The following is a 15,330-nucleotide window of genomic DNA, read 5'->3' as shown; positions in this document are numbered from 1 at the left end:
AAGAGTGCGCCCAAAAAGGCACATTTGTCTTCTCGGTTGCATCTTGGCAAACAAACCCCATTGTATTTAGTCACAATTATTGAATGTGAAAGTAGTCTTATATATTGGTTTATCTGATGAGCTAACAAAATTTACTCTATATGAAGTGTCTGTGCGGATCCATACACCGCTACCTATATGTGCTTTCTATGTCTCTGATGTTACAATTAATTAGGTGTGATTTTCTATTTTCTCTAATATCAACTACTTCTGCAAATTACCATCTCTTACATGTCTGTAAAGTGACATGTGAAAAAAAATGACTAAATAAATAAAATTATTATTACTATTATTATTATTATTATGTTTAATTGATGTGTTGTACTGTATTTTGGATGTGGTCCAATACTGGCAACCAATGTTGGAGCTAACAGATCAAACTCAGCATTCAAATTCAATCTAGAAATAATACGGTAATCTAATTAGTGTAATACTAGTAAATTGGAGTAGCGTTAGTTAATACCTGTTAGAATGAAAGCATGACTTAAAGTATTACACGCATATTATGAAAATGGTTCTTATATGTATGTAACAGGATTTGGGACAGATTGATAACTTGCATGGCATCTTCTGCTAAAAAAAAAAAAAAATCAGAAGGAAACTGAGGCCTTAGTCAAGCATGACACACAGATAGCAAGCCTGTGGGTATAGTTTATTGTGCTGAATAATAGAAATTCTGCCATAGGAATATTAGTTGGCGTGTGAGAATAATATTAGCTACAGTAGGTTTATGAAATGTTTAGATTGAGGTAATAGGACACACAAATTATATAGAATGGAATGTAGAATGATAGTCCATAAAGTGGGCCAACACAGATGGTGAAATATTCAGAGAGGATACTTACAGTTTGTTTGAATATCGCCCACATACAGAATTATAATACTTTCTTCCAAAGGAATAAATCAAATACTATATTTTTGAATAACAATGTATGGATATCACTAGAAAAGATCGTGTTACATATGTAATATGGTCAGAGTTTACTAGAGGTCCAGGTTGCCATTCAATCTTGGATGTTTTTGTTTTTTAAATGGCAATGATTTACAAGGCAAAACAAACCTGGTTTTGCCTTGTAAATGATTATCACTTTAAAAAAAAAACATGATCATGCGGCATTCCGCACCAAACTTGCATCCTATTAAATATGCCCTTATATATTGTATTCAAGGGTATGAATACCATAATAAACAGGAAGAAACAAATTTGTGAATGTATCAATGACAGGCAATTGATTATGAAATAAAATGAGACTAGGTATTTTCTCTTCATTTGGGATCACCTTGAAGAGGGGACAGGGAGTGATGTGCATAGGTTTTTGATAAAAGAATAGGATGTCATATCTGATCCTATCTTCTCCTTGTAGTATGAAACCGGTTTTCGACAGTTATAATAGTTGGTGGGATTGCTGTGGGAGAGTTAACAAGAAATGTAATATTAAAAAGGTGTTTGGGATTATACTGTAATCCCAAACCAAATTCATTAATACCATAAAAAGTATTCATATCTCTGAAATGCTATTCCTTTTATCAATACAGCACTTGCAATAAGATGAAAGATTAATCAATGGGATCAGGATATTGATATTTTTTTATCTCATGCTTTATGGCTACCGAGAATAATTGTCTGCAAATATCCTAGATATAATATTTTTGGACAAATTGCCTATAGAAAAGTCACATAATTTGTCAAGATGTTTCAATTGAACTGTGGTAGACAAAACTCTCATGAATCTACTTAGTAATTGTACATTTTTCTGAATGCTCTTCGGAGTGCTTCCTTTACCTCTTTATTCCTTAAAGTATAGATAAATGGATTCATAAATGGCGTTACTACAGTATAAAGAAGAGATAACACTTTATTGAACTCTATATTGTTAACCGTATTTGGACTGACATACATGGCAATCATGGCACCATAGAAAATGACAACCACAGTAAGGTGGGTTGTGCAAGTAGAGAAAGCTCTTTGCTGACCTGCAGAAGAGGACATCTGTAGCACAGTTAATATAATTTGAGCATAGGATGCTAGAGTTAGAAGACAAGAGCCCAGTAGAATTGTAGAAGCTAATGTCCAAGCCACCGTCCCCATAGTATGCACATTTTTGCATGATAATTTTAATACTGGCTGCAGGTCACAAAAAAAATGTTGTATTTTATTAGGACCACAGAAATTCAACTGGGAGACCAATATGATTGCCCCAAAAGTAGCAATAAATCCTGTAACCCAGGAACAAGTTGACATCAAAACACTTGTCCTAGTCGTCATTAATATTGAGTAATGCAGTGGCTTACAGATGGCTATATATCTGTCATAGGCCATAACCCCCAAAAGGAAGCATTCAGTTGAACCAAGAGAACCAAAAAAATACAGTTGAACAATGCATCCTATGAAAGGCACAGTCGGATTTTCTGTAATGATGTTAAATAACATTTTTGGAATAATATTAGTTGTGTACAATATTTCTAAAAATGACAAGTTACTTAAGAAGAAATACATAGGTGTATGCAGATGTACATCACCATAAACAATAGTGATAATGACAATATTTCCAGTGACAGTGACAATATAGATAAACAGAAATATTGCAAACAAAAGAAGCTTCATATTTTTAATACCGTAAAATCCCAAAAGAATAAATTCAGTTACTACAGTTTCATTTGTATATGTCATTTTGTATTATCAATCACTTAAATCTTGATGTGCTGAATATTCACTTTTTACAGTACTTTGTTCCCCAAAGATTTAAGTTCCACTGCTGGTTACAAGTGTAAGGTAGTTTTAGGGTCAACATAAATCATAGCATTTAGGATAAAAATGTCTATAGAATAGAAAGAAGCAATATTTACAACAGTAGGTTTTTAACAGACTAGTTCAGGAACAATACTGTCTTTATATAAATTTAAGTAACTACATAAATTTAAATTTTTTAAATCTAAAACTTTAATAGTACATCATTTAATATATACTTTATAACATACTAGCATCATCACAGACAGACCAGTTTGACATATATTTAAATAAATAAAAATATTAATTGCGTTATCCTGTCTATTTTATGGACATTGCTGTGCCCTTCCCAACTTTATAACTTTAGCAGGCTCTAATGTATGCTAAAGTTACATTCAGTAACCATCACTTACAAAACTGTAGCACAACTGAAAAGTTTTTTCGGTACTTGTTTCCTAGCACAGCGCCCGTCGTGGTACATCGCATGCCTTAAGTTAAGGTACTTAAGGCATGCGATGGACGCGATGGACCCGATTTTCTGTCTTTAACTGGCTCAATTGCCGGTAAAAGTGAAAATCGCGTTGATCGCGTCCATTGCGGCCCCTAATAAGGGGCCGCGATGCGACCGACGCGATCAACACGATTTCCCCATAGGGAACAATGTTAAAGTGAAAATCAGGTTGATCGTGTCCGTCGCGGGCCATTATAATGGCCCGCGATGCGATCAACCCGATTTCACATAGGTGACAATGTTAAATGGGCCAATATGGCCCATTTAACATTGAATATGTGTAAAAAGCATGGTTAATGGCCCCCCTAATTTTAAACGCCACCCCGCTATTGACGCCAACCCGAAGCGTGGCGAGCGCAGCGAGCCCGCGAGGGGCGGCGGTACGCGTCCTCCGATCTTTTCATACCCCTACTATCCACGTCAGCGTGTAGTTGAGAATAGAAATTGTGGCGAGCGCAGCGAGCCACCGAGCCCGAAGCGTGGCGAGCGGACGCAGATACCTGTGAAGCCCGCGATGGGCCACGATACCTGTGAAGGTATCCGCGTCCCCTCGCCACGCTTGGGGCCTCGGTGGCTCGCTGCGCTGTACCGCCGCCGCTCGCCACGCTTTGGATTGGCGTCTATAGCGGGGTGGCGTTAAAATTGGGGGCCATTTCAAACATATGGGGGGATTTCTATAAAAATGTGGTGTTTTGGGACATTTCACATTAAAATCAATGCAAAATCGCGTCGATCGCATTGCATGCGATTTGGTTGGCATGCGATGCGATCGACGCGATTTTTTCCATCGCGATGCTCACAATCAAAATCGGTGGCGCCGTGCTAGGAAACAATTACCCTTTTTTCTCCCTATTCTTGTGACAAATGCAAAATTAATAAATTAAAAAAGGAACCAATTGTAGAATAAACAAATATTTTCAAATATATCAAAGATATTGACAGAAAATGTGGAATTACAAATAGACTCAACATGTAATTTCTCTCTGCATAACTAGATACTGCACATGGATATTACTAGATACTGTAGGTGGATAATGGAACAAGGCCTAGGACTTCACTCACCCATGGTCCATGCATCTGGCTAGATGGTTCTTGTTCTTGCTGGATGCTTTTATTGGATGATCCAGGCAGTGTTGTAATTAATGAACTTTATGGGACACACCTCTGATGAAATCAAAGAAACACTTTGGGAGTCCATCAAACTCTTTCATTGAGGATCCTTGCATCACAACACTCTTTGCTGCCAGTGCTGTGTCTCTCTCATTGCTCGCTTCTTCTTTTCACAGCAGACACAGCTGTGTACTCATATCACCCTCTATGGTCTATTGCCAAAACCAAGCTCTAATCTATCTGCTGACCCCCATTGTATCTTACTTCAACCTTGAGTGTTCTTTTGCTGGAGCTGTGCTATCTGTTTACTTGACATTCACCGGCAAGTTATCTCATGCAACTTCCCCTGTTCAGCTCAAATCCACCTGCAGACTGACTACCACTACACCATCCTTCCATTGCGACTAATTGGGGTTTATTTCACCACTGCACAGCATGGTGTCTCCTAAGGCCCACTGCAGTGTCCCTAGAGGGTATCCCATTCAATTGCAACCTAGCTTACTCATTTTATAAGGAGAACGCCAACCTGCAAAAAAACCTCTTACCATTAACCCTGGGACAAGAGTACTGATTTTATGAACATTGCTATAATGTAAACATACAATGTAATATTAATGCATGGCCATTCATTTTTGGAGGTAGCTTTTATAAGGGATTATTATTATTATTATTATTATTATTATTATTATTATTATTTTTCATGGGGAATTACAGTTTTGTTAAATATTTTTTTTTTAGATATTTTTACATTTATTTGCTTACTTTTTTTATTTTATTTTGAACTTTGTCTACATTAGTCTTGTTTCTAGAAAAGAGCCTGAAGCATTTCTTGATAGCTTGGCTACAAGGCTGCCATAAGAAATTGTGGGGCCCTGGACTAAAAATAAAGATAGGGCCACCACTGGGGGTCAGTGCTATAGCTAATGTGAATAAAGCTAAAGCAGGGAAGGGGCATACATTGGTGTGTAAACCAGTTTACAAAAAATACCCTCATGGTGTCACCACCTCACACAAACCCACACATACCTAACCACCTCCTTTTCATACACACGCACACAAACATATACCTACCAATCCCCTTCTCACATAATGTAAACCCCAGGCACCTACCTTTTACAGAATTAATTGCCCAGTTCCTAGCCCTTTCTCACCAGTGTCAGCTGGTGTTTGTCAGTGTACTAGTTTGTCTGCTATGATCCTGTAGAAATAATGATGTTTTATCTCTGACTATTGTTAAACATGCTTCCTTGTATATATAAGTACATATTGTTTATTGTTTCCTCCATCATGGTTGCATTTTTTAGGACATTTCTATATGAATATACACACACATCTGCAGGTGCAGAAGCTGTCCGTGCCCCCTTTCTGTCCAGAACCTGAACAACAGGCAGCCTCCCCCCCCCCCCTTGTTAGCTACTATCAATGGGTATGGGTAAAAACTGGACCCAGACAAAACCCCGGACCATACATAAAAATCTTCAGTCCGGAGCTTGTAGTGTCCGGTCGGGGTGGGGTCCTGTCTGGGGGGGGGGGGGGGGCTTCACGTGACAGCTGTCAACAGGGAGAGGTGGAGGGGGAGAATAAGGCCTCCTTGTATGGTCCGGGCATGTAGCAAAAACTGGACCACACGGGGAGCTGTAATCTCCCCTTCCCCATGTCATTGGTAAAAGCTATCACAGGCACCCTCCGGACAAGACACCCCCAGAGCAGATACGACAAGCTCGGAAATGCAGATTTTGATGTCAGGTCCGGCGTCTGTGGTCTTGCCTGAGTACGGTTTTTACATAATCCCACTATCTACTATATCAATGTACAGCTTGCTATACCACACTCAACCCTTGTTTAAAACAGATTGGATACAGTTTAGACAAATATTAACTTGAAATACATGCTGTTGTGTACTTAGGAATTAAAGTAATTCAAAACTAGATTGAGGATTTTTTTTTGTAAAACCAACTCCCTGGAGTTGATCCTTTTAAGTTAACTGAACATGTGAAATCAAGATTCAATAGGCACATGTTGAAGTAATGCCTTTTGGCAGTGGATACAATTAAAGTATACCACCTCTATCTGATAGTGATAGTGATTTCATACTTCTAATAGCATCAACTGCGGTATCACTGCAGTATTTGCTTTCTTCCTCCATTGGATACTTACTTTCTCCCAAAAATATTTTAAAGCTTAGTATAAAGCCATTCACTTTTGCTCTCAAATATGAAATGTAATTATTGGACAAGTTACAGTAAGCTACTTCCAAACTTCCAAATGCCATACAGGTCGAGTATCCCGTATCCGAGTATCCGTTATCCGAATTATTCCGAAATACGGACATTCCAGAAAGTGAAAAAAAAAATTTTTTTTTGCTAAAAACTCACTGGGGACATTTGTAACAGCATCACTGGGGACATGATATGTAACTGGCACTATATATGTGCAAGACAATGATTGCTTGGCATTCAAATTCAGTGCTGAGATAGTACACACATTTTGTTTCACGTTTTGAAACCTTGTTTTTTGAACAATTAAAATATATTTGTGTGTATTTTATGTGGTAATAAAATATATTTGTGTGTATATTATGTGTTTATACAGCATACATGCAAGATACTTCAAAATACATCATTGAAATATTAAAATATTCCGAAATACGGAATAATCCGTTATCCAAAATTCTCCTGGTCCCGAGCATTTTGGATACGGGATACTCAACCTGTATTAGTCAATGGGGCCTTGACAATTTAACATTAAAATAAAGATATTCCCTAACATCTCCCACCCTTACTGAGGTGTGAACAAAGTTTATTCTGACTGGTTCAGTGTAAGTTTCAATGTGAATGTTCAGAATGTTCAAATAGAAACTCGCTACTAATTGGATTTACCCCCATATTATGTGTTTGGCTCACCAGGAATTAGTAAATGTAAAATGATATTAATTGAATGTAAAAACAAATGATAAATGTATTTCTAAGTTTATAATGTAGTTGTATAAGCTTAAATTGCACCCCCAGTGTTAAAATACAGTAATGCATGTAAAAAACACTCAGTATACACATGACACACAAAATTAGTAATTTGTAATGTACTATATTGAATAATTCCTTTTTTTAAATGTATGCATTTAACTTACATCTGTACTTTAACAAAAACACTTGGAATATATATGTTTTAACAATGTGCAATAAAAAAGTGATGATTACGGCAACATATCAATGCTTTACCAACCTGTACTACAAAGTATTCCACAAATCCATTACTACATGTATAAGACCTGCATAATGATAGCACTGGAAAGAAATTTCTGTGAATTTGAATTATATATTCAATAGTATCCCTGGGGTATCAGCTAACAGAATGCTGATGAAATATACTGTGTAAGCAATGAATCACCATGGGAAATCAGTGGTTTAACAATAATATATATGTAACAAATTCAGTATTAATGTGTTTGCTATATGAATTTAATTGTATATACAGTAACAGTACAAGCCATTAGACATTGCAAAAACATTACTTCATATATTCATTCCTGGCAATTTTTACCTTTTTTCAAACAAACAAACAAACATACATTAGGAGAGTAACAGTTTTACCAGGAATACATTTAAAAATCTTCCATAAATAATTATAGAGGACAACAACAAATTTTCTGATTTTATATATTGGCCATATCATTATAACTTCATCATCCATACTAGTGATGGCTGTATATAAAATGTGCCATATATTCTGGCAGCCATTTTGTTTAGATATAGACAGAGGTGTCACAAGGGTTGGTGTCACCCGGTGAAGTAACTCATGGTGTCACCCCCCTTCCATGGCATGGACCTTATCCCGACAGGCACCAGAGGGCTTTGCAGAGGGCAACTCCTATAGGGATAGCTGCCCTTTTCACTACTAATCTCATATGTGATTAGTATCAGTGCAATGGGTCACCCATCGTGCTTGGTACATCCAGCCGACAGAGAGAGAGATACATGGAAATATATATATATATACTATATGTAACTGTATGAAATGTCGGCACTCCCTGGATTGGATCCCCGCTATTGAGATGTCATCCTCAGTTTTCTGACTGCTGGCATCCCCACCGCTATATCTCTATATTTTATTTATATATGTCAGTGTGTGGGATTCGGCAAACACTCATTTGAAATGGGGGGGGGGGGCAATGTGCTGAATTATGTCTGAGGGGCAGTGACTGTACTCCTGCAGGCTGGGGGTTAGGTGGAGGGGGGCAGTGGGATGGGGTAAGTTGGCTGATTGGGGAGGGAAGGGGGGCAAGGTAGCATGATGATAGACACTGGGGTGGTGTGGGACTACTGGGCTGGAAAGTGGGGGTTAGTTAGATGTGGGGTAGTATTTTGGGGAAAGGGGATGGTTACACTGACCTGGAGATTGCCTGGCTTACATACTTTGCAGCTCTGCATGTACACTCAGCAGTCCCTCAGTGCCAGATGCAGCTGCTGGGATCTGGGTGCTGGTGTGATACAGCAGTCACGCCTCTGCATGTGGTGTGAGACCTGTGGCTATGCCAGCCCCAGTGTCAGCTCAAGGATCTCCACAGGCTGGACTTTTCCCTTGCTCTCAGACACTTTTGCAGAGAGCCAATCAGTGTTGGGGTAGAGAGATGATCACTGTCTGAGGAGTGAGCCTATCACCTCTATAGAAGGGAGCTGATCAGCAGTGCTGTGTGTAGCTGATCAGCAGTGGGTGTGGGGGAGTCAGTATTGATAGTAGTGCCCCCCCTGCACCAAGTGACTGACTTGCTGCAGAGGGAGCTGTACTGTAGGTGCCGGGTACGGATTCTAAATGCTGGCAGACACATGTGGACTGCAGATGCAGGTGTAGTGCGGTTCTATTTGGTGTCACTTCACTGAAGGGTGACATCCAAGTGCGGGCGCAACCAACTAGTTACCCCACTGGGTAAAGAAGCAGATGTTTTCCTTTTAAAGAGAAGTCAAACAGAATGAGCAAATTGATAATCCAAAGTGTAATTTCTATCAACATTAACCTAAATAAAAATTCTAAAACATATCTGAAATGGCTCAAGCTACATTGCACATGCACAAAGTGATCAATGTGAAAACAGACTATGTACACTCCAGTAGCTTAATTCTTACCCCTAAGGATGTAGATCCAGGGTTTATATTCTTGTAGTGTTAAATATATAGATATTGAGCCAATTTTCAATTGCATTCCAAAATCATATTTTCCATCAGACTTTCAATGATACAGTATGCAGTTATCATCCCGGTGGAAGAGATGCCAGCACTAAGAATACCAATCGTGGCACCCTGTCTAGTGGTCAGGAGACCAGCTCCAGATTCTTTATATCAATAAGGATACTGATGCCAAAATCCCAATTGCTGGCATGCTGATCATAAATATGCTGGGCAGCATAGCGTTAGACTGGAGTTAGGTACTAGTTGGGAGGGTTAGGGTTAGATGGTGTGAAAGAAAAATTTGGGGCTAGGCTGCCAGTAATAAGTGTTAGGTTTAGGGCATCAGGGGGAAGGTAAGTATATGTACAGTATCTGACACCTATTGGGATTCCCTTCTTCAGTAGACCATTGTCAGTATTCTAACCGCTGGCATCCCCACCGCCGGTCATTCATCAGTATTCCTATTAAACAGTTTAGCAAACCAGCACATTACAAAACCAGTGGAAAATCAATGGAACACTCAAAAATTCTGTTTAGTATATATACATTATTATAGTAAAGAACACATAAGAGCAGGCTCGGACTGGCCTGGCGGGGAACCGGGGTATCCCCCGGTAGGCCCTTGGGATTTATGACCATGCCCACTTGTTGAGGGGGCGGGGCCTGACGCAACTCTAGGATTAATGCCACAGGGCAGTCACTGACTCCGACCGGAGTCCGGACGGGTGGTGTACGTGGACTATACGATCTCCGGGAATACTGCACTGGCCTGGGAGCTGGCATCGTCCTCAGGAAGACAAAAGGGTTTGGTGTACTCTACCCTAATCATTGGATATATAATATACTCACGCTGTGCACAATGAGAACAGGACACACTTTATAATAACAAATTTTATATGAGTAAAATATAAAAATATCTCTGACCTCTGTGGCTGCCTGACTTCCCCTCACCCCTGGCCCAGCCTATTTCTAGATCTCATGACCGTGGACTCTGCAGCAGTGCACGCTGAGAGCCGTGATGTGTGTGCTGTCATCTTCATGTGCCTTCTGGCACAGCGTGACAGAGATTTCCTGCTGCGACTGGAGGAGCGGAGTGTCCAAGCAGCAGGAACCCTGCCCTCACCCACCTCGGCCACCACCTCGCTCGATGGAAGCCTGCAGAGTCCACCGCTCCCCATAACACCACCTGAGACTAATGAGTCTGATTGTGCAGTGTTCCAGCCCTGTGCGGGCCTGTGCCCTTTGGCTGGCTGTGGCTGAGGAGCCCCTGCCATAGCAGACCCTAGACTACGATCCAGCACTGACTAAGTGAGGAGCCCCCCGTGTCATGTACTGCAGCTGATGCTCTGAGTGAGTCCTGACTGGCCCTGCCTTAGCCTTCAGCCCTACGCTACAAGCATGTAATCCCCCATGGAATCGAGCATGAAGGCCCTAGCATCGAGCAAGATACCCCTAGCAATTAACATTGTGGCACTTATGTGGCATAACATGGAATAGCCATTACAATGTGTGGTATAATGTGTAAATGGCATCACGGTTTGTTGTATAATGTGAAGTGGTCATCACAGTGTGTGACGTGATGTGTAGTGGGAATCCCGGTGTGTGACATGATGTGTAGTGGGCAGCACGGTGTGTGACGTGACGTGTATTGTGCATCACGATGTGTGACGTGACGTGCAGTGGGCATCATGGTGTGTGACATAACATGTAATTGGCATCAGGGTGTGTGACATAACGTGTAGTGGGCATCAGGGTGTGTCATAATGGGTAATGGGCATCAGGGTGTGTGACATAATGGGCATCAGGGTGTGTGATGTAAAGTGTAATGGGCTTCACGATGTGTGACGTAACTTGTAATGGGCATCACTGTGTGTGGCACAATGTATAATGGGCAATATGGCATGTGGTATAATATGTAATGGGTTTGTGACGTAATTGGCATTGCGATGGAATTTTTTGGTAGCCACTCCTCTCTGGTCAGGTGGCCGCACCCCTTCCAGCAAATGACCACGCCCCTCGGTGGGCCTCTGTGAGTACATTTTCCTGGTGGGCCCTTGCCCAGTCCGACACTGCATAAGAGTTTTGGCTTGCTATTGTTGAATTATTACATTTAGAAAGTTTACTATTCCTCATATTTTTCACCTGTAAACATTTTCGGCTTAAGTGTTATTTGGCGATGGATAGAACTATTGCAAGCTAGCTGTACCAGGAAATTCTAATTTGCTAATTTGGATCCAAAACAGTTGGATTAAAAAGATTGGTATATCAGACACACAGGGAGAAGTTTCTCGCCAACTGGATGTAAACAAAGACTCCACTTTCACATTTGGAAAGAACATGTGCTTTTCAATAGTCATTTTGGACCAGTGGAAAACACAGTGGCAACTTATGGTTAGTGGGATTTCAAATATATTACTTGGAACCAAAAGCTGTTACTTTATAATCAAATATCCAATAGACAAACATACTGTAATGTAAATAATAAAAATATCTCCAGGGAGACTGCCATACTGTACCATGTGGCTTCTAATTAAAGTTATTCATATACAGTACTGTGAACAACTGTATATGCATTCTTGATCTCCACAATCAGCTCTATTTAATTAACTTAAAAATAATTTTGTTCTCTGCGCTAAATAAAATAGGACAAGACTGATATATAAATATATTTTTTAATAAAAAAAAATATAAGTAATAAACACAAAAATTAATCTACTATCATAAAATATATTACATGCAATTCATAATAAAGCAAAGGTGGATCAGTTAAATAATATATCACTTAAAAAATATTTTTCAAAATATGGTATGGAATATTCACAGCATAAATTCAGTAAGCTTCCATTCTATCACTTTCTATTTCTTCCGTAGATAAAAACTCAAATATTTCTAGTGGTGTCAAGTAATATCAGAGCCTGGGACAATGCCCAATATGAAAAGTCAGCTGGTAAATGTCAATTAATCTCCTTATAATAGGGAGAGGTGGCCATGAATGTACAGATGTAGCGCCTCTCAGCCAGCCCAGAAAATTCCCTGAGCTGGCGATTACTGGCAGAGAATCGCTGCATCTGATGGATCGCGGGAACCCTGCCCGTCTCCGTTTCAGGGAGATGGGCAGGTATAGATGGGGGTTACAGGCAGTGGCGGGGGGAGCATCAGGGAGCAGCAGGGAGGTGGCGGCAGGCTCTGTCAGAACAGGGCACACTGGAGGGGGCGGGAGTGAAATTGCACCCACTCAACCTTGCCGAATGTTGACACCATTAGACCCAGAATTTGCAGTGCCAGATGAATGGATACTCTGGGTAAGAAGAGGCGTATCATTTGTTGTAGAGACAAATAATAGGTTCGAGGGGCGGCACTCCAAGCATGAACTGCTGCGGGGAAACGTGAATAAGTCGGTGCCCTCCACTGACAGCCCCAGGCTGTCAATATCTGCGCGTCTTTGTGGGTCGGCGGCACTCGAAAATCAATACGCACACACAGGTTGTGATACCAACGTTTCGAAGCACGGCGGCTTCTTTATCAAGGTGCTTAACAAACAAAACCACATCCAAACAGTGTTTAAATACCTGTACAGTCCCTGTCTGTTCCCGCGGCTTGGTCCGGCGTCTCCGTCGGCTGATGATGACGTCACTCGGGACCCTTCACAGGCCGGGGGAACGAGAGGTGATTACACACAAAAATACATGAATCTGTGAAAAAGTGAAAAGAAAACATGAAATCAAAAGTAAGATCTGCTAATCCGACATACACATAAAAATCTAGACAATATTAAAAGCAGAAATCCATATTACAATAAAGTGCATTCTTACGTGTCAGGAGACTCCGTCTCCTCCTGATTTAAAGTGACAGTGCCTATTCATAAAAGTGCATGTGCTAGCGGATCAAAAGTTTACATATAAAAAAACCCATGACAACTATTAAAAGAACCACAGATTAGTGTTAACATACAGAAGACTGTCTTGTGTTGTATCACAACCTAAGTTATAATAGGAGATACTATTAAAACTGCAGTGCAGGCCAGGTGATGACACCCTTGTGTCGATGGCTGAAATGTATGACGTCATCCCATAGCTATAATAGATGGTATACTGGGATCTGCAGGTGCATAAGTGGAGTTATTACAAGAAGTATGTAAAACCAACATGTTCATTTAATCCCTTAGGGGCTATGGTGTCTAAGCGATATATCCAGCGACACTCAAGCTGGAGTAACCGCAATGACCGATCCCCTCCCCTAGAAAGTGGGGGGACATGGTCTATAATTCGATACCTCAGGGATGTGAGGCTGTGTCTGGCCTCTGAGAAATGTCTAGCGACCGGCTGGTCGCTGTGTCCAGTTGCTATGGCTGCCTTGATGGCCGACCGATGGGCAGCCGCCCTCTCTTTAAATGTGCGGTCGGTCTTGCCGACATAATGTCGACCACAGGGGCAACTTATCAGGTAAATCACAAATTTAGTGGAGCAACTGACTCTATGTTGTAAACGTATAGACAATGTTGACCTTTTATATCCGTGAACCTAATGCATATAAACTGCTTAGAGTTGACCTATTGACTGTCAACTTTATTCATGTAGACCTACTGTATCATTGGCTTTAAGCAAATCTACTAAATGGCATGTTAAAATTGAAACCAGCATAATATTCAATGAGAATAGATATAATAATTTAACTTCTTTCATAGATGGCTGTAGTTTACAGATATTACCTTCCCGATCTCAACACTATAATACATATATATATATATATATATATATATATATATATATATATATATATATATATATATATATATATATATATATTTATATATATAATATGTGTTGTTATTGTTGTTGTATAAGGTTTTTTAATCTTTTTTTTCTTTACTTGCATTTTAAATAATAATAATAATAATAATAATAATAATAATAATAATAATAATAATAATATAGCTTTTCTAACAATTGGACTTAAGTGGATTTATTTAATAACTTATGCAGGTTGAGTAATGTTCGAGACCAGAAACATTTTGGTTAATGGATTATTCTGTATTTCAGAATATTTTTATATTACATTGAGCTATCTTGAGGACTGGACTCATGTGTGAACACAAAATGCATTTTTGTTGTATAAATACATAAAGCACATGAAATACACACAAATCTATTTTATTTGTGCATGAAATATGAAACAAAGTGTGTGTACTACAGATGTAGTGCCTCTCAGCCAGCTGAGGGAATCGCGAGATTCCCTGACTGGTGCATGCTGGCAGAGAGGCTCCCCATCTAATGGGAATGCGCGAGTGTCTCACATGGCAACGGGGAGCGGATTCCTGGCCCGTATCTGCTTTAGATGGAGAGGCACGGTTAGTTCGTGGTGCGGGAAGCAGCAGGGAGGTGGCGGAGGGCGGCGGTGGGCTCTTTCAGAGCGGGGCATGTGAGTGTCTCTTGCGTGTGCATGTGCCCCCTTCTGGCAGATGGCGAACGGCAGCAATTGGCGATAGAATCTAATGAGAGAAGCTCCATCTGTATCTCGGGCACTGAATTTAAATGCACATACTGTATTTAATTTATATTCCAATACATTCCAGAAACTATGATTTTTCTAATAATTTTGATATCGAATGGTTACATTTGTATATTAAAAATATTATATATTTAGAAAGGTTAATTTACACTACTATCAGATAAAACATAGAAGCAATAGAAAATACATTTCTATTTTGGCATTAGACTAGTTAGATAATAAAAAAATAATACAGTCAGTTAATACAGTATATAATTTTAAAGATGAGATCA

At 39.8% G+C, this 15,330-nt stretch overlaps 1 protein-coding gene across 1 annotated transcript; it reads right to left on the bottom strand.

Annotated features, from left to right (window-relative positions):
• Nucleotides 1-1,774: 1,774 nt before the first annotated feature.
• On the bottom strand, nucleotides 1,775-2,710 carry LOC146081120 (olfactory receptor 6F1-like). Its single transcript, XM_083189095.1, has one exon. The coding sequence runs from the start codon at nucleotides 2,708-2,710 to the stop codon at nucleotides 1,775-1,777; it is 936 nt and encodes a 311-aa protein (XP_083045221.1).
• Between the last annotated feature and the right edge of the window lie 12,620 nt (nucleotides 2,711-15,330).

This window comes from Crinia signifera, chromosome 1 (genome assembly GCF_055691185.1).
Source record: "Crinia signifera chromosome 1, ASM5569118v1, whole genome shotgun sequence".
Taxonomy (NCBI): domain Eukaryota; kingdom Metazoa; phylum Chordata; class Amphibia; order Anura; family Myobatrachidae; genus Crinia; species Crinia signifera.
This window is presented reverse-complemented; position numbering and strand designations above follow the sequence as displayed.

Bases quoted from the DNA above. Each gene is read 5' to 3' on its own strand.
- LOC146081120 (XM_083189095.1), bottom strand. From the start codon at position 2,710: ATGACATATACAAATGAAACTGTAGTAACTGAATTTATTCTTTTGGGA.